This window comes from Telmatherina bonti (genome assembly GCF_933228915.1).
Source record: "Telmatherina bonti genome assembly, chromosome: 6".
In the NCBI taxonomy this organism is placed as follows: Eukaryota; Metazoa; Chordata; class Actinopteri; order Atheriniformes; family Telmatherinidae; genus Telmatherina; species Telmatherina bonti.
Genome location: NC_136624.1, coordinates 38,230,572 through 38,251,024, shown reverse-complemented (window position 1 = coordinate 38,251,024; position 20,453 = coordinate 38,230,572). Strand labels below are relative to the sequence as shown.

Here is a 20,453-nt window from a genome sequence, read left to right as displayed (position 1 = left end):
ATGATAAAAGAAGGCTGATGTAAATACCTGTAAAACAGTTTAAATTGAGTTGGAAATGGGAGATTTACCTGAGAGACTAAACTCAGGGTTCATCGCTCATTTTATTCAATGAGGTTCTTTGGACTCATAAAAATGAAAGCATTATAATTAACCAAATTAATTGTCCCACAATGTAAATTTTAGCTTAATGCATAAACTGACCTCACTTGCTCATTTACACTGTCGCAATGACGTTTTTAACATCCGATGTCATCTTGTGTATCAGTAAGAAGTGTAACCTGCCAGGAATAGTACAGGGAATCCCCTAACCTATCTGGGACTTATTTGGGCCCAGTCTCATTTCAGAGTGTGAACCTGTCCAGCTTTAAATACACTGTTAAAACAACATAGAACATAAAGACAGTATGGCCATAGGCAATCTAGAAAATCCCTGGTGTAGCGAGGGGGGTAAAAATGTGCAGCCTCAGCACAGGGATATTTCAGACCCTCTGAGCACAATTCAACAACTCTGACACAACAAATACCTGGGTACTCCAGTATGTTTAAGAGGATATATCCTGCTCCATCATAGGTCACATGAAAAAAAAAAAAGCCCCAACAATTTCACTTGATGTTCCATTAACACTTTGTTTCACTTCCTTACTATCTATATTTCCAAAAGAGATAGAATGGCGTGGCAACAATTTCATTTTGTTTGATGTGTGCCAAACTAATCCCTGGACAGTGGTTTTTTGAGAGAATAGTGTTGACAAAGTAAGTATAGAATGACTTGAACTATAAGCTTCCTGGCTCAGTATGGAATTATAAGAGTGCCAGACACACCCCAGATAAATGAATAAATAACTGGAGTGAACAAACAGGGTTCTCTATATGAGAATAAGTCCTTTTGGAATGGAATTTGGCCTTTGTACCTTTGCAGACATCATATTCACAACAATGCTATGATGCACTGAAGGAAGGGGAAAACCCAAAAGATATTAGCTTTCAGTTTATTTTCTATACAGTTGATTTACAAGTTAAATAAACTGTCAGCAGCACATTCTGCATTTTTTTCCTCTTAAGAAAATAGAAACAGTCTTAGACTACTGTGAGAAGACTGTTGTGTAATCTGAGGCCTTGTGTTTTTGTTGCTTTTTTTTCAGTTTCCCTTTGGCATTGCAATTTTCTTAATTTTGATATTGATTTATTTTATTTAATTCTTATTCCATCTGGTGTCAGCTTTCATTTCTCCAAGCAAGCTATTCATCAAACCAAAAAGCGGGAAATGTCCATCCGCTTTCCTGACAGATAAGGCAAATGTTTGTCATTATAGTTTATGACAGCAGTTCTCAACCTTTTTGCAACACAGTACCCCTTGTAAAATATTTTTTCAGCCAAGTCCCCCTTAACCAGTGCAAAGTACTTCTGGTTCAGAAAAAAACACAAAATACAGCATTTTATCATTTGTGTTTGGCTTTTTAAACTTTAATTGTGTTTTGCACATCTCTACTATACGCTTCAACCAGGACTCCATTATTTTTTGTTGTCAAGGCGACAGTGAGGTTCAGTTCACGTCAGAATGTGAGATTTTGGGAGTAAATCTAAACTTAAATTCAGTTTATGAATGTATACCAGGTGTTGGCAACTCTGGTCCTCAAGTCCCTCAGTCCTGCAGATGTAGGAGTTTCCCTGCTGCATCACACCTGATTCAAATCAATGGCTAATTAGCAGACTTGTGCAGGGTTTGATGTCAGGCTCTGCACAGGTCTGCTGATCTGGTCTGATGTGTGCCAGGTGGGTTGCAGCAGAGAAACTCCTAACATGTGCAGGACTGTGGCACTCGAGGACCAGAGCTGCTTACCCCTGATGTACAATTACAGTTATTGGAAGATATTCATATTTATATGATATTACATTTATATTATTTTATTTCAGGATGTTTTAAAGAAAACATTAAAACGAAAAAATTAAAAAACTTTAACGAACCCCCTGGAATGCCTTGAAGTACCCCCAGGGGTACACGTACCTCTATTTGGGATACAGTGGTTTATGACATGCAAGGCGTTTCCCCACCTTGCGTGTCATTTGCTTGCTGTCCAGCTGGGGTCGCTGTTGTCCCGTGGTTGGCACACACCGCTCCACTGAAGCACCACAGAAGAAGCTGCTGAATCTCTGGGACGATGGCGGCCGTCTTGAGAGGAAGCTTAGTAACATTGGTCAAGGTGAGTACACAGATGATGTTTAAAGGCCAACTAATTAAATTAATCAGTTTTTTAGCAGTTAAACTCATGGATCTGACTTAAATCTGTCAGACTCTGACTTGAGGGGTTGTAGTCTGGAGTGATTTCTACCACGAGCCTCATGGTTGATTTAAGAAAAAATGTTGTCGACTTGTCTGTTTCTGTAGAGAGTTATGTAGGAGAAACCAGAGGTTACTGTCGTCTTTTCGGCTAATCGATAAATGGCATGCAAGTCAATATTACCAGGTACATAGTCAGGGCCGGATTAAAAGTTCAGAATGCCCTGGGCCCAGAGTGTCCCAGGGCCCCCTTCCCCACCGCAACATTGTGAAAATTGTGAATGATACGCTGTGAAACTACATTTCTAACATCTCTCAGCCATTGGTACCAGAAGCAACACACTGGACACTTTGGTGTAACTATCTGGCTTTTATATACATTTAGTTTTTTGTTTGAAATGCGGGTGTTTTCCCTACGTGGGCCTAGGGCTGGGCGATTAATCGTATTTTAATCTCAATTACAATCTGGGTTTTCAACCATCAAAAAAAAACAACAAAAACAGTGCGATTATTTTTCCTCAGTTGCTAATCGAGCGTCTCTGGCGTTGCAGCGCTGTGCTGTAAACTCCTCCCACAGCCGCTTTGCTTTCATTCAGACACTGTTGCCAACTTGGCGACTTTCTCGCTAAATCTGGCGACTTTTTTTGTTAAAAGCGACTAGCGACAAATCTAGCAACTTTTACTGGAGTTATTGGAGACATTTCTGGTGTTTTGGTGACTGACTTGAAGGCACATATTGTTCTGCAGTTACTGTAAGGAAGGAGCAGCGGGAGCCTCTCCCGTCCTAAAGCACTCCCAGGCGGCCAGTCTCAGTCGGCTCCGGCTGCAGGTCAATGTAGAATAACTGCAGTAGGTTGTAGAAGTTCACCTAAACATAGTTTATACCATTGTCAGTGACAACTGGCTGCATTATTTTCCTATACATAGTTTGGCGAGTTACACACTGTAATATCCCTCTGTTACGGGGCGTTACCATAGCAACGCATTAATCAGCTGGTTCAGATCAGCCGTCTTTTAACAGGTGAATGAGAGAAACGCGCTGCAGCCTGACAGCGGTTGTTTGGCATAAAACGTACATCCAGGCCAACGTAAAATAGTTCCTATGTAAGCGGTAAAAGTGGATTAAACAACTCGGAACCGTGCATTAGACGGTTATAATGCACGGCACGGAGTCTAGAACACCACGACGCGCAGCGTTGTTTAAAAATACTGCATAATTGTGTTAAATAATCGAGATGTCAATTTCAGTCAAAATAATCGTGATAATTTTTGTCATAATCAAGCAGCCCTACGTGGGCTCCACATGGGCCCCAAGTGGGCGTAGGCCCCTTGGCCTGTTCCCATAATGCCCATTGAATAATCCGGCCTTGTACATAGTTTGTCTTTAGGTTAGCATAGGGGACTTAGCTTCCCAGGATGCTAACACTGCCATGGTAAAACCTCCCTGTTGCTGTTATGTGAGTAAACACCAGCTAACAGACTTGTAAAGGAAAGAACACCTCGCTTAACTCCTGTCAGTATTGTTTCCAAACATGAATGAAATAAAGCTGTAGTTTTTATATGATTTTACTTATACTTATTTTTATTTACATTCATCCTAATGGAGTAATAAACCAGCCTTAAATCATTTTTTTATTCATATATTTATTTTCTTTAATATGTTTTAACATCTTTGCTTCATTGGGACTTTAAAACTCTCAGGATTTATGCATGTGTTATCAGCTTTCTTTGGCCAAGACAGGCATTTGCTCAGTCAGCTCTAAATGATCTCACATACAGTATAAACAACAAAAACACACATGTTGTTCAGATAAACTACTGACTCAACGGTCATCATAAACTTTAAATCTAAAGGGTGTACAGTTGTCATTCAAACACCATTAAGTTATTCCCTGCTGCTCAGCATCATTAATTCTTTCACTAATTATTATCTGTTCTTGTTTTGAACAGTTTGTGGCTCCAAGTCTCTAAAGTTAAATAATATTTTAAATTGTACTTGCAATTCATTTAACACCTGACAAAATTAATACCCGGATAAGCGGCACGAAGACGAGACAAAATTAATAATTTAGTTTTTCTTCAATAAGACAAAAAAATATATTTATTTTCAGAGATGTTTATATTAAAAAAAAAAAAGAAAAAAAAAAGAAGAAAAACATTTGTGAATAAATTAATGTGGTTTTTCACATATGTCTAACTTATTCTGACCAGATGTTTCATACATGCAACTTAGGTGCAACTTGAAGATCCCATCAACATTTTTGTTTTTGTAAATATTGATGAGGATATGGATAAACTTGTAAATTAAAAACAAAATAAAGCCAAAGGTTTGTTCTGTTTATTTAATGTATCAGTTTAACTTTTGTTTCATTTTTTTCTTATTAGATTAAGGATTGTGACTATATTTGATGGAAAATAGCAAAGAACAGGACAGTTTGTGTTTGCATTTGTTATTCCATAGTCTGGTTTGTAATTTTGTGTTTGTCAATATCTTTCAGGGTCTTGGAGGCCCCAGGTGGCAGCAGCTGGCCTCAAGACAACTGAGTGTGTCGGCATGTCTCTGTAGTTCAGAAACCCCACCCGCTCGTGCTGATGGTACCTTCAAGGTCACAATGGTTCCTGGAGACGGAGTGGGACCTGAGCTGATGACTGCTGTCAAGGAAGTGTTTAAGGTACGCTATGCAAGGACAGAGGGGACATAAGTTGTTTCCTTTTTTGTCTCATGTATGCTTACAAAAGTGTGCAATCCATAGTGTGTGTAACAACACCAGCGCTGATCATAGCAGAAGGAAATGTCCTTTTAAGCGATGCACCAACAACCAGTACTGGGTATCAGTCCGATACTTTGTGCATGTACGCGTACTGTGCTCTGATACTACATAACCTGATACCAGTGTGAACAACTAAGACTATCAAAATGAACTTGTTTTATCAAAGATATTAATAATCGTTATCATCTACTGTCCAGAAACAACCTCATTACGGGTGATATTTCAGATATCTGCTTTTGGCATGATCACAGTGAAAGGTGCTGATTTTAGGTGTGTGTGTGCTTTGTCACAGCTGTGAACATAATCCACCAAACCCACGTTATCCTCCTTGTTTATGATGTGTTTGACAGTTTTTAAGCCTTAGATGTAGAAGATGACACATTCATATCTTGCATAAATAATTAACCACTCAGTCGTAGCATCTACTAGTCCATACCAATGCGATTCATCAGTACTCATATATATGCTGTGTATCAGCAAGTACTCAAATGAAAGTAATTGTACTCAATTTTAAAATAATAATAGTAATACAATGATACAGTTTTCCTTCTCTTTGCTGCTGTTGATTCTTTCAGTCAACTCCTTTATGGTAAAATAAATAACAGAATAACAACCAAAACTGGAATGTTTTTTCTTCTTTTTTACTTTTTAAAAAAATTTTTTTTATTTAATACCCTTCTTTTCCCCGTTTAAGGCGGGTGATATCCCTGTTGAATTTGAGGAGTTTCATCTGAGTGAAGTGCAGAACATGGCCAGTGAGGAGAAACTGGATCAAGTGTTGACATCGATGAGAAACAACAGAGTGGCTCTGAAGGGTAGATTCACTTATTCTCATTCTAGTCAGGTCAACGTTTGTAATGAAGTCTTTTGCCTTAAATAAAGTGACATGTAAGAATAAAATGAATGTTTTTGTGGAATGTAGGAAAAATTCATGCACCCATGGAGTTTAAAGGGGAGCTGGCCTCATATGAGATGAAACTAAGGTAAGTTTTTTTTTTTTCTGTTAAAAAGAGAAAAATAAGTGTTTGTGGATGTGTTCTTGTTAGGAACTTAACCTACATCTGTGTTCCTCCTCCAGGCGTAAACTGGACCTGTTTGCTAATGTGGTTCATGTGAACAGCTTGCCTGGCTACAGCACACGGCACAACAATCTGGACCTGGTTCTGATCCGCGAGCAGACTGAAGGAGAGTACAGCGCCCTGGAGCACGAGGTAAACGACAGCTGCACTGGTGTGATGAATGTACCAGTCTGAAAAGGGGCACGTTTATATTTTTTTTAAAATTTTTTTTGTTTTGTTTTTTCTGCAAAATGTTTGAACGATTCGGCTGACAGCGAATCTGAATGTCAGCAATGACGGCGTCAGAAGGAGGTGATGTCGTTGGGTAGTGGTTTCCATCCACTGTCCATACCTGCTTATTACTGTGAAAGGACACCGGGGACTGTAGCGCATCCCAGCTGCTATGAGTCGAGAAGCAGGGTGCACTCTGGACATTAAGGAAAATTCCCGTCTTTATTTCATTAGAAGAGATTACCATTCTTTCTTTCCTGTTTCCTTCCTTTCTGCATGGAGTTTGCATGTTCTCCCCGGGTACTCTGGCTTCCTCCCACCATCTAAAGACCCGCATGTTAAATTTTACTCTCCGTAGTGATAAAAGTGAGCCTGAATGGTTGTTTGTCTCTCTGTGTCAGTGTGTGATGGACCGGTGACCCTGCCTCTCATTTGATGATTGCTGGGATTTGCTTCGGCTTCCACAATTTGGACAAAGCGGGATAGAAAATTTAAAAAAAAAAAAAACTTTAATTTTAGAATAGGAAGCAAAAGAAGATTTCTGCAACTTAATAATTTATTATTTTAGATTGATGTAATTAACATTTATTCTCCTCCTCCACTTAGACATCATCTCTTAAGCTGTTTTACTGTGTGCATCTTGTTTCTCTCTTCCATGACAGTGACATGGCACTCCAGCAGTTTCCCTTCAAATAAAAATGTCTTGATCATTCCTACACCCTGCTAGCTAAAGTCAGATGTCCATGAGGTTAAGGGGTTCTTTTTTTCCACTTATGAGGGTTTTTTTGTTTTGTTTCTTTGCTTAATTGTTGTTTACATTTCTTTTCCTCTGCTAAAACATGAATAAGTCCCAATTTGACATAATTCAGCTTGGATTATTATAATTAAATTACTTGGAAGTACTTAATTTGAAATAAAAGCCCAGATCTTCACCAGCTAGTTCTCCTTCACCAGCCAGCCTGAACTTGTAGATGAAGTAGCAGCACTGTCATGCGCTCACACGTTGCTATAGCAACAGGAGATGACAGGAGACCAGCTGTAGCTCAGGAGGAAGATCCATCACCTGCCAGTCAGAGGCTTGGTGGTGTGATCCCTTCTGAAGTGTCCTTGGGCAAGACACTGAAGCCGTTCTGATGTGTTAACTGGAGAGTAAATGTGTTTTTGATGAGCATGACGAGTTTATTTATATGGTGCATTTGTTTGTGTTTGTGTATCTCATCTTTTATCATTTGTTTAAATTTTCCTATTGATTGACATGATTTTATTTCTTTACTGCAGCTGTAGTGTGTGTGGGTGTGGGTGGGTGGGCGCGCGTGCGGGGGCGCGTGCGTGCGTGCGTGCGTGTTCAGCTATGAGACCCAAACATCCCGAAACACTATCACACACTGACCAATCACAAGAGGGTACTTTAGCGAAGCTGCGTTCATGCAGCCAGGATGCACGCCGAGCCAACGGCGGTTACGGCGTAACCAACCTGATGTAGACCCCGCGTGAGTTTAAATCCAGCTTTGTTGCTCCGTGCAAAATGCATGTTTGCCTGACGTTTTATGACTTAAAGCACTTTGTCGTCATACATGTGTGACTTGAAAAGCTCCATGATGAAAGAAGACGAAGCAGAAAGTTCCCACAGGATGCAGCGTTATAGTTTCACCTCGTTAAACATCCGTATGTTCCCTCCTCTCTCTGTTCAGAGTGTGTCGGGTGTGATCGAATGTTTGAAGATCATCACTAGAGAGAAGTCCCGGCGCATCGCCAAGTTCGCCTTTGACTATGCCACCAAGAAGGGCAGGAACAAGGTCACAGCTGTCCACAAAGCCAACATCATGTGAGTGCTTTTCTGAGGAACTTTCCTTTTCGTTTGGAGGAAGTTCTGAAATTTAGATCCTCCTGAGTCTGTGTTTGTTTGGGTCTTGGTTTGTTCTACAGTTTTAGCTACAAATGTCCTGCTTCGTTTCAGGAAACTAGGTGATGGCCTGTTTCTGCAGAGCTGTGCAGAGGTGGCAGAACTTTACCCCAAAATCAAATATGAGAACATCATCATCGATAACTGTTGCATGCAGGTATTTTCAGCTTAGTTTGAGTGTTTCACCAGATCGGTGAAATAAACTGAACTTATTTCTTCTGTTTCTTTGTATCCTTTGCTGCAGCTGGTTCAAAACCCATACCAGTTTGACGTGTTGGTGATGCCCAACTTGTATGGAAACATTATTGATAACCTGGCAGCAGGGCTGGTTGGGGGAGCAGGAGTTGTTCCGGGGGAAAGCTACAGTGCTGAATATGCTGTTTTTGAGACTGTGAGTTTCCTTTAACTTATTAAATGCTTTTGTTTCTCTGCTAAAGCTCAACCAGTCTGTTGCTCTCGGTTTCAGAATGATTTATTCTTGTTTAGATTAAAGTAAAAAGGTTTAAATTTAATTTGATTGCAGAAAATAGTGATATGCTCTGTTTTTTTTTTTTTTTATCCCTTCAGGGTGCACGCCACCCCTTTGCACAAGCTGTAGGAAGAAACATTGCCAACCCCACAGCCATGCTGCTCAGTGCTTCTAACATGCTAAGGCACCTCAAGTAAGTCAGTTTCTTCAGCCTTGTATGTAGCAGGTGTTCCTCCATGTCTCCACTATCCTGGTTCATCATCATCATCATCATCCTTGAGGGCTTGGAAACAACTTCAAGTGTCAGAATGTTTGTTTATATAGCAAACAGTTGTAACACTTATCGGTGTGTTGTGTTGCAGCCTGGAATATCACTCCCAAATGGTGTCAGATGCTGTCAAAAGGGTCATCAAGCAGGGGAAGGTAAATATGTCTCTGTGGAGCTAACGCTAGCTCTGGCTGTTCTATGCCTACTGATGCATGGAGGTGTTGCATCTGGAAGCTCCCATCATAACCTAAACATGCCAGAAACACTAACAGAACTGTCCTTTATTTTCATCCTTGAGAAGAAAAATAAAAGTAGTTGTTCTACAGAGAGTGAAGATGTAAAACTAACAGAACTTTGTTTTTAATTAAAATGTTCCTCATTGGTTCTGCAGGTGAGTAATTCCAGTGTTTCACACAATGGATCATAATGTTGCAGGAACTTTAGAAAATGAAAAAAATGGAATAAAAACACACGCAGGTCTGTTTGCAGGGAGCAACTCTGAGCAGCCAGCTTCAGAGTTCCCATTTCATCAGTTAAATAGATCCAGCATGTTAGCTGTAGTGTTAGCAGGTCTGACCTCCTAATCTCAGCGTTTTACAGCTTGCAGGTGTCAGAGAGCCTTGGAAAGGCGGCATGGGAGCAGATCTGTCCTGCTTGCTGCAAAGTCATGCTTTATTTAGTCTCTCTAAAAGTTATACAAATATTATTGCTGGTTTGGATTAACTTTATCTGTCCACATTAACATACTTAGTATAAATATATGTAAAGTCAGTCAGCTTTTGTTCCCACTGGGTTGATCACCCACCCACCTTGCTGAATCAAAGTTTCTCATTTGCTTGCTTCATCTGAGCTTCCACCTCTTCATCTGCTTTCATTCCCTCCTCTCCTTGAACCCTGCTACCCTTTGTATGTGTGTTTGTGTTAATTATTGTTTGTACATATGTGTGTTTGTGCACATCCCAGGTACGGACGCGAGACCTTGGCGGATACTCTACCACGGGCGACTTTGTGCATGCTGTTGTGGAAAACCTGCGTCACCGACCGATTCACTGAGATGTCCCACTCCTCCCTGACATTTCCGTTAATGTGGACATTGATCTTAACATGAACTGAGTGCATGTTAAGACTCCCCCACACCCCCACCCCCCTCTTCCTTGCTAGATGGCAGCTGTGTCTCACAGCTTTGACATCAGTGGAAGTCTGATGTTCACGGCTGGGAAAGCCAGTGGAAGCAGCAGCGATTTGTGTTGTTTGGTTTTCTGACCATTTGTGTCACACAGATCGGTCTCTTCCACAGGAATGTCCACACCATTTCATTTTTTGCTTTTTCAGTTCTTTGGCTTTTTAAAGTTCTAATTTCAGCAGAATATTTCTTTAATCCACCTCTTTACTGTCACATATTACTAGAAACTGTAAAGTCTTATCAGTTTGTAACTAATGTTCGTCTGCCTCATGAATACTGAATGTAAGCAGAACAAAATACAAACCAGTAATGATCTAACTTTTCCCTCCATATCTTCCTTAAAGTGGCTTTTAGTAAATCTCTTCCTCTGAAGGATCGTAGATCCAGTTCGAGCTGGAAATGGGTCCTTTGGGTTACTAAAATGTATCTATGATTCGTGGATTGGCTGTAAAACAACTTCCTGGTGTTGTACCATGATTCATTTTATAATACTTTAAACATTTCTCACTGGCTGGAGAGACACTGTGTCATGATATCTGCAATGTTCATGAAGCTACAGGTTGATTCAAGAGGTTATTGATTATTAAAGCATCACATTGCAGTGATGAGGATGTGCATCATCTTTCATGCTGGTATTTATTCTTACTTTGCATTCTTTTTGAAAGGTCCTGTTAAGTTGTAACTTTGTCTGAATTAAAAATGAATATCTCTAACCGTTATGTTGAGGACATTAAGGGTTTTTTTGGGGGGGGGGACACCCTCACCAGTCTGCGCAGCCTCAGGCTCCTTCTATGATAGTCAGTGTTTGGCTTTTTACAATCCTAAACAGATGAGACAAACTTAACTTGTTTAAAAAGATGAGACACTAAACAGCTTGTTCATGTTCCTCAGCAACACACTGAAATTCTGCATCAGGTTTGCATCTAGTTGAATTCTCTCTCTGTTGCTGAAGACAAAATAAACAATGTTTCTGTAAAATGACGTATAAAGTGGTTCGTGCTTGCTCTAGGAGTAGAATTTCTCAAGGCCTGTATGCATGCTGTATGTGGACATGTGTTGCTGCAGCTGTGTACATAGTAACATGCTGTCCTTATGTTTGCGGCAGGTGCGCACTGGAGATCTGGGGGGCTACGCAACAAGCGATGAATTCACCCGGGCTGTCATTGCTAACCTGGCTGTCTAAGCTTTATAATAGCAAATCTGTCGCTGCTGAGATGCACACACGTCTTGTTTTGTCTATTTGCCTGGTGTCAGACTGCACACGCTCGCTGTGTTCCAGCAGGAGCCTGCAAACTTCCTCATCATGCGCTGTAAACTGCAGAGGACATGAACAGATGTGTTTCCACATGCTTTTAACTGCTATTTTAATCACAACACGGTTTTCATGCAGAAATTTCGCTGCCTAAATACTGTTTAAAAAAAAAAAAGTACTTAAAGGTTTTATATCAGGAGATAAACCAGCAGTCAAACATGATTTATGTATGTTTGCTTTATATTAATTATTGACTTGAAATTATAAGCATATTGCCTCATCATTTATGATGCGATGTGAATAATAAATGAGATTTAACAGCTGCTGTGTGAAATCCTCGCATGACTGTTAGTGGAAGACTAATGCAGTACTCAGTTTTAATAAAAGTTTATGGTGGTTCAGTTAGCATGATTCACCTCGCAGCATGATGAACGCAGATCCTTACTAACCCCCCCCCTCTTGGGGGAAATGAAACTGGTGGGGTTTAATGGACCAGCCCATGTGTTGGACACATGAAAGATATGTGGTCTGTATGTGACAGTAGAATATGTAGCTGATCCACAGGACTTTCTTTTTAAAAGCCTATACACGTTTAAATGTTCATTTTAAAATACAAATGGTTACTGTTATATTTTAAAGTATTTTCCACATACCTGTTCCTATTGAAACGATATTAAATATCAAACTTTATGGAAATATTACAGAAAAATGCAAATATCTTTTGATACTGCAGATTATTAATATACATCAGCACCTCATATGAATGTTCAGCCACAACAATGTAAAACCACATTTATAACATTTGGGTTTCAGTCAGATATTTCTGTCATATTTTCCCTTTTTCACATGAATATCGCATAACATTACACGTAGAGAACATGTGCTTTACATGTATGGAAAATAAATGTGTGATTCAGATGTGGATCAGATGAAAACTCTCCAAGGGTTGTGATTGGTTTTCACCAGCAACACTTCATTTTTCATGTAAATTTATTGGTACAAATCTGATATTTTTTTTTAGATTATTAAAAATGGTCATGTTTAAATATGCTTTTGGACATTTGGAATAATATTAACTATCTATCTATCTATCTATCTATATATATATATATATATATATATCCACTCTACACTTATGTATTATTATTGTAAGACATTGAGGTTGAATCATGCAAAAGCATTTCCTTCATCTCAAACAATTTATTGAACAACTTAAGGTGGTGGGTGTCAAACGACATAAAAATATCAAACCTTGTCATGCATTAGGTGTCACTTGGTTTTATGATGACTGTATAAAATCCAAGCTGTCCCCAAAACACAACATTTAGTAGTTGATTCAGACACTTGTTTTGTGTTTGGTTGTCTTTTTGTGGTTAATGACCTCCTTAAATAAGAAACTACTAAAATTATAGTGCAGTTTAAACACAAACTGCCCAGTTCCCAACTTTTTATAAGTAGTTCGCATTTCCATATATATATATATATATATATATATATATATATATATATATATATATATAAACCTCATCCAGATTCAGCAGTTTACAAACAAATAGTGGAAGAGGAACAATGTAGAAAGAAAAGATCCAATTAGGCTGCAAGGGGCCCAAACCCAAAAGGGGCCAGATTATCCAATGGGCATTACGGGCATGGGCCCAGGGGCCCACACCCATCGGGGGCCCATGTAGGGCAAACACCAGCAGTTTGGACATGAAACTAAATGTGTATAAAAGCCAGACAGTTACACTGCAGTGTCTTGTGTGTTGCTACTGGTACCACTGGCTGAGGGATGTTAGAAATGTCGCTTCACAGCGTATCATTCACAATTTATACAATGTTATGGTGTGGAACGGGGCCCCTGGAACACTCTGGGCCCAGGGTCCTGTGCACTTTTAATCCGGCCCTGACTCAAACAAAGGTATCAATAGATTTATTAATGGATTGGAAAACTGGATGGGTACATAAATGAGTGTTTTTAATCCAGGGTTAATTGGGAAAAGTTTTGTCTGGAAAAGACTAAAAACGTTCAGCAGCGGCTGATGCTTCTGACCGGCCCGCTGGTACCGTGCGCGGCCGGCAGGTGTCGCTGCCTCCCGCGGACAAGCCACGGGGCCTGGCTTGGGAATTTTCTGCTCGCTTCCCATTCTTCCTATGCAGACAGACACACAACATGGCGGACTAGAATAGTCGGCCGACGCGCCCGGATACAGCGGATAAACTGCGGGATTTACCGTCCAGCGAGACAGAGAAACAACCTTCCGACGAGACGACACTCGCGTGGAAATCACTGTGGATTTGCGGAGGGGGGCCTTCTTGGTGTGGATTTAGCAGGAAAAGTGACTGCGAAGTGTTGGCTGTGTGTCCCAGGTCGTGCTTCCCTCCTCTGCCTTCACCCAGAGCCCCCCACCCCGCTCTCGCTCTCGGTTCTTGGGGTGTGGAGACAGGGGCCGGGGCTGAAAAACGTGGAAGAGGAGCGGACAGATTCCCAGCGGGCCTTGGTTCTCCTCCTGCCCCCCTCCAGGGGCTCCCACCGGCCGCTGCAGGACTTTCTGGTGAGTTTTCATGTTTCTGTTGCGCAAAAACCCAAATCCCACTTGTTACAATGTCGCTGTGAACAAGCGTGTTTCCTCTTGCTGTAACATTGTATCACCACACACACACACACACACACACACACACCCTCCCCATCTGGCTGCTTACATGATGCTTTTATCCCCGTGGACATGAAGTGGGAACATTCAAGGAGTTTTTTTTACTTGTGATTCCTTGCTGAACATTGTAGAAGTAGCTCGGAGGCAGGGAGGGACATTTTTGCTCTCAGGGAAAAAAGAAAAAGAGGAGAAAAGATGGGGGGGGGGGGGGGTAAAAGATGAGACAACACGCAGGGGGTCAGAACTGGGCTCGGTGTGCCAACGCGGATGCTGTTGCGCTGGCACTGGAACAAAGAGGGGGTCTCTGGGCTGCCTCACTGGAAACTACACTGTATTGATCAATGCTTTGTGTTTACACGCTCAGAGAGGGAGGGGGGGCTGGCTGGGTTCGTGGGTGGAGGAGAAGGGGGGCTCCACGAGACCCACAACAGGAATTAGGTCGCCCTAACATTAACATGGATCCTCTGTCAAACCACAGCGGCTGCTTTGTGCTGCAGTGAAGCCTCACAAGCTCCACTGAAGTTTTTCTTGATTAATATTCACCTGTTTTTTAGTGAAGATTGGTACCCAAGAATTATTTTTTATTTACCTCCTTTTTAAATAGATCATCCTCACATCTCAGGAGGTTTAGGTCCCATTAAAAGGCTTATTTTGTAGTCATGAAACTGGGGCAGTTACATGGAAGTTATGGAAACCAGCAGCACCAGATCGCTGCAGCTTGAAGACTTCTTTTCCAGAGCCGAGTGAAGCATCATCAGGCTTGCAGAGCCTGGATTGGCACATCTGTAAAAACCTTTGCTGTGCGTCGCGGCTCTGTTTCTAACATCTGGTTTGATTCATAGAGCTGCAGCACAGATACGCCGTGTGTTTCCCCACATCACACACGCTCAGCTCATCATGTCATGTTTGTACCATCCATGCAAAACTCACGGTTCCTCCTCTTCTCTCAGGCCTGTCATGAACCCTGCTCGTCAGGCCTGAACACGTTCATCTTGTTCCCAAAAAAAAAAAAAAGCTGTTGCACCATCTTTGATTGTCAAACAGCAGCGTTTCATCAAAGTTGGACTGTAAAAGAGGGATAAAAGAATTAAAAAGACGTGTGCATCTGCAGAGGAAAGCAGAGCTGTTGTCATCTTCCTACATATCTTTTACAAGCTATTTTAAGAAAAGAGATGTTTTTTTTACTCGGGATGTTAAAAAAAAAAGGGTTTTAGACGAGGAGTTTGAGTCTTCACACCACACTTTTCATGTTTGGCCTAGTTTCTAAAAATAATGATAAATGTAGCTTGAAATTGGCGTGTGGGAAGTTTGCGTGAAGTTTTGATGGGTGGATTACCTCGCTGTTATGAAATTTCACAATTTCAGCCCTCTGACACAATATTATGAGTTGTCTGGTTAGGTGGGGTTGGAGGTATATTTTTGTTTCCACCTGTCAGGCCTGTGTGTGTTGTTACTGTGGAAGAGCACTGTAATTCAGCCTGTGACAGCATAAACACTGCTGCATTTGCAGGATTATGAAGCATTACGGGGCCTGATTGCTGCTTCATGTTTTATGTCAGTCAACCTTGGCGGAATTTATTTTACAACGCAGGAAATGAACCTGTGTAACTCCTTCTAATTCATGAATCAAATCAAATTTTATGACTCACAGAAGGACTTGAGCCATTCATTCAGCTCTTTTACTCGTGTAGATCCACAACATTTCCGTCCTCTTCAGATGGAGTGAATCATAGCTGAGGTGGGGATGCACGAGGCTAAAGCCTGGATAACAGCACACGTGTGTTTGTTGGAGGATTTCAATATGTGATTTCTTTTTTTTTTTTATTTCCAGTAAGTCTTTCAGTTATGCAAGGAGTTTATTTCTATCCTACAAGCTTAATGTTGGTTCATATCAGTCAAATCTCGCTGCCACATCCCTGTTTATGTGTTTAGCATAGAGTGGCATTATTTGCTTCTTTTTTTTTGCCAAAAACTGCAGGGACAGTGGCTCTTTGTCAGCCAGCTGAGTTTGGCACATCCAGCTTGTTTATAAGACTTATCTTTTTGGCATAATTAGAGCAACTGAAATCATTTCATTGTTATGCAGTATGCCTGTTAATGTGTCCGCAGCTCATGTTTAATAGGATTATTTTACTTTTCTTGTGTTGGTTAGGGTGAAGCAAGTCCACCCGTGGAAAAACACTGATTTACTCCCCTAAACAATGCCTTCTCAGTCAAGGCCAACTGGGGTTGGGTTTGAAAACTTTTAAGAGTTACGGTTATAAATATTTATGTTTGACCTTGGCATCAGTCAGCCAGCAGGTCCAGTCACGAGGAAATAAGTGAGCTTGACAAGTTTTTCAGTGCTTTCCTTGAAGCTGAGGTTTTGGAGCTCTGTCGACACATCAGACATCAGATGATTTGATGATCTTGTTGATGGGTTTCTTATCTTTCAGAGGAAGAGGAGGAGATGAGCGCGGTGGGACGGCGTCCTCTGATATCAGTTCTGTCACTTTGGGTTCCTGTTGTTACCAAATCCAAATATGTGCCACAAAACTAAAAAAGTACGCCAAGAAACCAACTCCTGCTACTTTTAGCGCTGTATATTAATTATTAATTAATTAATTACTTAATTTATTTACAGATTTATCTTGTGTAAAGACTGAATTCTTAGGAGATTCACTCGGACTCGAGTGAGTCTCATCATGCCTGGCACCCTGTTAGCTGTACGTAGTTTATACACAGACGTTTAGGACTGCTGCTGACTGCAACTTTTCTTCGCCTGCAGCAGTTTCAGTTTGTGATAAATAGTGGTTTATTTGTTGCACTTTTATAACAGATGCATTCAGGCTTCCCCACACAATAATTCAGCTCCCCACCCATCCCTTAATGCACACACACACACCACATCATTACACAAGCTTCCACCGGAGGAATGCTCATTGGGTCATTCTGTCACCAGCTAAATTAGGAAACTTTCAGATATTTTTTAAATCCCTCGAGCCTCTCTGTTGTTATTAAGAAGGGAAAAAAATATGAGAAATATGGCAAGGTAGTTAACAAATGTAATCAGCTCATCAGTAAGTCAGCTTCTCTTTTCCCGGGATGGCTGCAGTTACAGTGGGAGACTGTCTTTGTGACACATAATGATCACAACAGAGGTGTACTCTGAGTTTAGTGTAAGATAATTCCATAAAATAAAGGTAACGTCCATCTACGAACTCGGTCTGCTCAATGAGCGGCGGGATGAACAAGGAGCCGCCGGACGGCTGACGAGGACACGGCTGGTTAGGGACATGGTGGCATTGTGTTGCATTCGGCTTAATAACTGGCTAACACACAACGCTTTGAAAACGTTGACCTGCTCGTAACTTTCCACTATAAGGAAAGACATCAGAGTGTGGTCTTACTAAAGTTTCACTGGTTTGGCTCCATGAAGGTTTTCAGTCACCTACAAGTGTTTTTATTCATTTTTTTTTCTTTCAGAAGAATCTTCCCCTCTCTGCGAAAACTCACCTGGCGTATCAGGTTAACTGTGATAGTACCTAAGAATATATTGATATTGATATACTGTCCAACGCTTATGGCAGTGTCGCAGCCGAGCACACGGCTTTTTTCCTCCTGTGGGACTTTTTGGCTACTTCTACTTTCCCAGTGGGAGATGGCCGTCCTCCTGGGGATCTGCTGGTGGTTTTTCATTCCTGTTAAAGGGGAGTTTTTTCCTTCCCCCTCTCGCCATGTACATGCTCAGGGTGGCGTATTGGATCAAAGTTGAGATTTGATTCAGAAACATCCTTGTCCACACTGAGATGCATCTAAAGGAAAAGATCTTTCTTTTTAATCCTTTGTTTTGTTTTGTTTTTTAGCACAGAATGATGAACACCAAGAATAAAAAAAAGACCTCTTAAACTTGTCGGGATCTGTCTCCTTAGAGAAGAAGCCCAGAAGAAGAAGAATCTGAAGTTGGCTTTTGGTGCCAAATTTCAGGTCTTTGTGGGTTTTGATACTTAATGCATCTCACACATTTAGTTTGTTGCCAGAGATGTACTGAGGTCTGATGTCCGGCCTTCGCTGCACGCTGCATCTAGAAATCGGTTCTGGTGCTTGAATTTCAAAGGGCAGTAGTGATAGTGAATCGCGGCTCATTGTGGTTCTTGAGCTGTCCGTTTGGCCCCACACTACACTTGAAGGTCACAGTGGCTTTTGTGGGGAAGCCATGCTTTGCGCCTCTAGATCCTCTCTGTGTCCAATGTGGGAAAGCTTGAGAGGCCCCTGGCATCCTCTGTGAGAAACCCCACAACGCAGCAGACACAGTAAAGCTTCACCGCCTCACCACTTTCAACCTTTGAAACAAGTGGATTTTCTTGATCCCCACAGTCTGATGGACCCAATTCATCATTACAGGCTTAATAAGAGACACAGCGGTCACTCTTCCCCTTGTGATTAGCCAAAGCAATAATCCCATACTTCTGTTCATCTGTTCAACACGCCAGCTCATGAATGAAGCCAACAGGAAGAGAAACCACACCAGCAGGGAGTAGTATTCCTCAGAAAAGGAAGTCCAGAGGATTGTGGCTGTTGTATGTGGCACTGGGGATGTATAATCTGTGGTTTGTTTCAGAGCAAGAGTCCTAACAGCCCCGAGTTAGACCTACTTCAGCCTCCCATGAAGAGAAGCATTCACAGTCTTCCCGTTGCCCCGGACCCCCTCCTTCTGAAGACATAGAAACAGTATTAATATGCCATGAATGGAGACAGACAGACAAGCATTATCCAGCGCTGCAGCAACTCGTGAAGCAGGATGCCGCGTTAGAAAGCCAGAGAAAAATATTTCTCTGCATGAATGATAGAGTCCCTTTGAATGCACAACTAGTGGTGTCCTATTAGTAAAGTCTGTGGTCTGTAAGGTCACTCGCTCGCTGACAGTTGTCCCTTTTTCCGTTTTCCCGAACGTTTCCATCTCTTTCCTTCTGGGACTGTTATCAAACATGGAGGTCTTTGCTGCTTTAGTAGTAGGTGTAGTAATCTTTGGCTACGTTGTCTTTGGGTTTCTGCCAAATCTCGTATAAATAGCATACAGTCAATTCATTCATGATCAGGGGTGACATAAACTTCTTTTCTAATGCTTTAGTACTTTAATCCCCTCAAATATCACTGCTAAATCCATCCTAAGCTATTCATAAAGTCTTGTTAGAACAGAAAAGACGGTTCTTCCACCTCAGGTCTCTGAGAAATACCAAAGCATCTCTGAAATCTGCAGACTCCAGCAGTGACTCACCGTTTTAAATAACCATCTTGAGCTGGTCTTATGTCCTGGCCTTTTGGTTGTCATGGAGATGTAATCGGGCATCCTTTGTATTCTGCCTATAAGTGTTCTTTTCCCAGCCGACGGTGAGGTAGCGGAGCATCTCCGTTAATTAGCTGAGCACATAAAGGTCAGAGTTCAGTGCCGCTAGCTGTGACATGTTTCACACAACGGTGCCTTCATATTTGTTGGATTATGGCCCATCAGTTTGACATTGGTTGGCAATTTGCACAACTGAACTGTTAATGATAAATAAAACCTTTCAGCACTAAAAATCCTAACACTTGGCTGCAGATTATGTGCATTCAGGTGCAAATATGTGCTCTGAGACTCAGCTCCTTTTAGCTGAATGGCGGATCTGCGTGTAGTCGGTTAAAACTGGTTTTTAATAAAGAACAAAAATAAAACTGTGAGGCTTTTCTGGAAGACATAAAAAAGCTCAACCTTAGAACTATGATGCTGTTTTTGCACAGAATGAACAGTTTTTGTTTTTTAGTTAAACTTGGCGAAGCATCTTTCATCCTGCAGGCTGTTTGCCATCGCTGTTCTGGGTACACCAGTGGAACCAGTGCAGCAACTCCCAGTACCTCCTGGTGAACAAACCAGTAAGTACAACAACATGAAGGCAACATGAGGATGCCATTATGCTAGATTCTACAAACATGTCGAACCACAGTTTCTAACAAACACAACGTTTGGAAACAACTTGATACTTCTGAACAGATGCAGAAGTCTGCTTGCTAAAGTCGCTTTATCTCATCTCATTGTGCTGAAGATGTTGCTGTAAGTTTCAGAGCCTCCATGTGAGACTTTACACTTAGTAATTATGTGTTTACCGGCGTTTATCTGTTTGTGTTCAAGATAACAAAAAAAAAGTTATGGATAGATTTTCATGAAATTTGCAGGAATTGTTGGAAATGTGAAAAGGAAGAAGTGATTTAATTTTGGTGGTGATCCGGATCACCGTTTGGATTCAGGAGTGTTTTAAAGGATTCTGGCCCTTGTTTACCTACAAAAAAAAGGCTTTTTCAAGATGTAAATAATCATTTCAATGCAATTCTACAAAAATTAAGACGTTAAAATATATCTATTTTTTGCTTTCCTT

General features: G+C 41.1%; 2 protein-coding genes across 2 annotated transcripts in view; both read left to right on the top strand.

Moving 5' to 3' along the window:
• The first annotated feature begins 2,124 nt into the window (after window positions 1-2,124).
• On the top strand, window positions 2,125-12,272 carry idh3b (isocitrate dehydrogenase (NAD(+)) 3 non-catalytic subunit beta). Its single transcript, XM_079243026.1, has 11 exons — window positions 2,125-2,201; window positions 4,777-4,950; window positions 5,744-5,864; window positions 5,972-6,032; window positions 6,128-6,260; window positions 8,030-8,163; window positions 8,296-8,398; window positions 8,486-8,632; window positions 8,809-8,903; window positions 9,073-9,133; window positions 9,942-12,272. Exons 1-11 carry the CDS (start codon window positions 2,160-2,162, stop codon window positions 10,029-10,031), a joined length of 1,161 nt encoding a protein of 386 aa, XP_079099152.1. The 5' UTR covers window positions 2,125-2,159; the 3' UTR covers window positions 10,032-12,272.
• Window positions 12,273-13,594: 1,322 nt separating this feature from the next.
• ptpra (protein tyrosine phosphatase receptor type A) overlaps window positions 13,595-20,453 on the top strand; it is a 36,626-nt gene continuing 29,767 nt past the window's right edge. The window contains exon 1 of the mRNA XM_079242232.1: window positions 13,595-13,965. The gene's annotated coding sequence lies outside the window, so the exon portion shown is untranslated. The remainder of the gene's footprint in view (window positions 13,966-20,453) is intronic.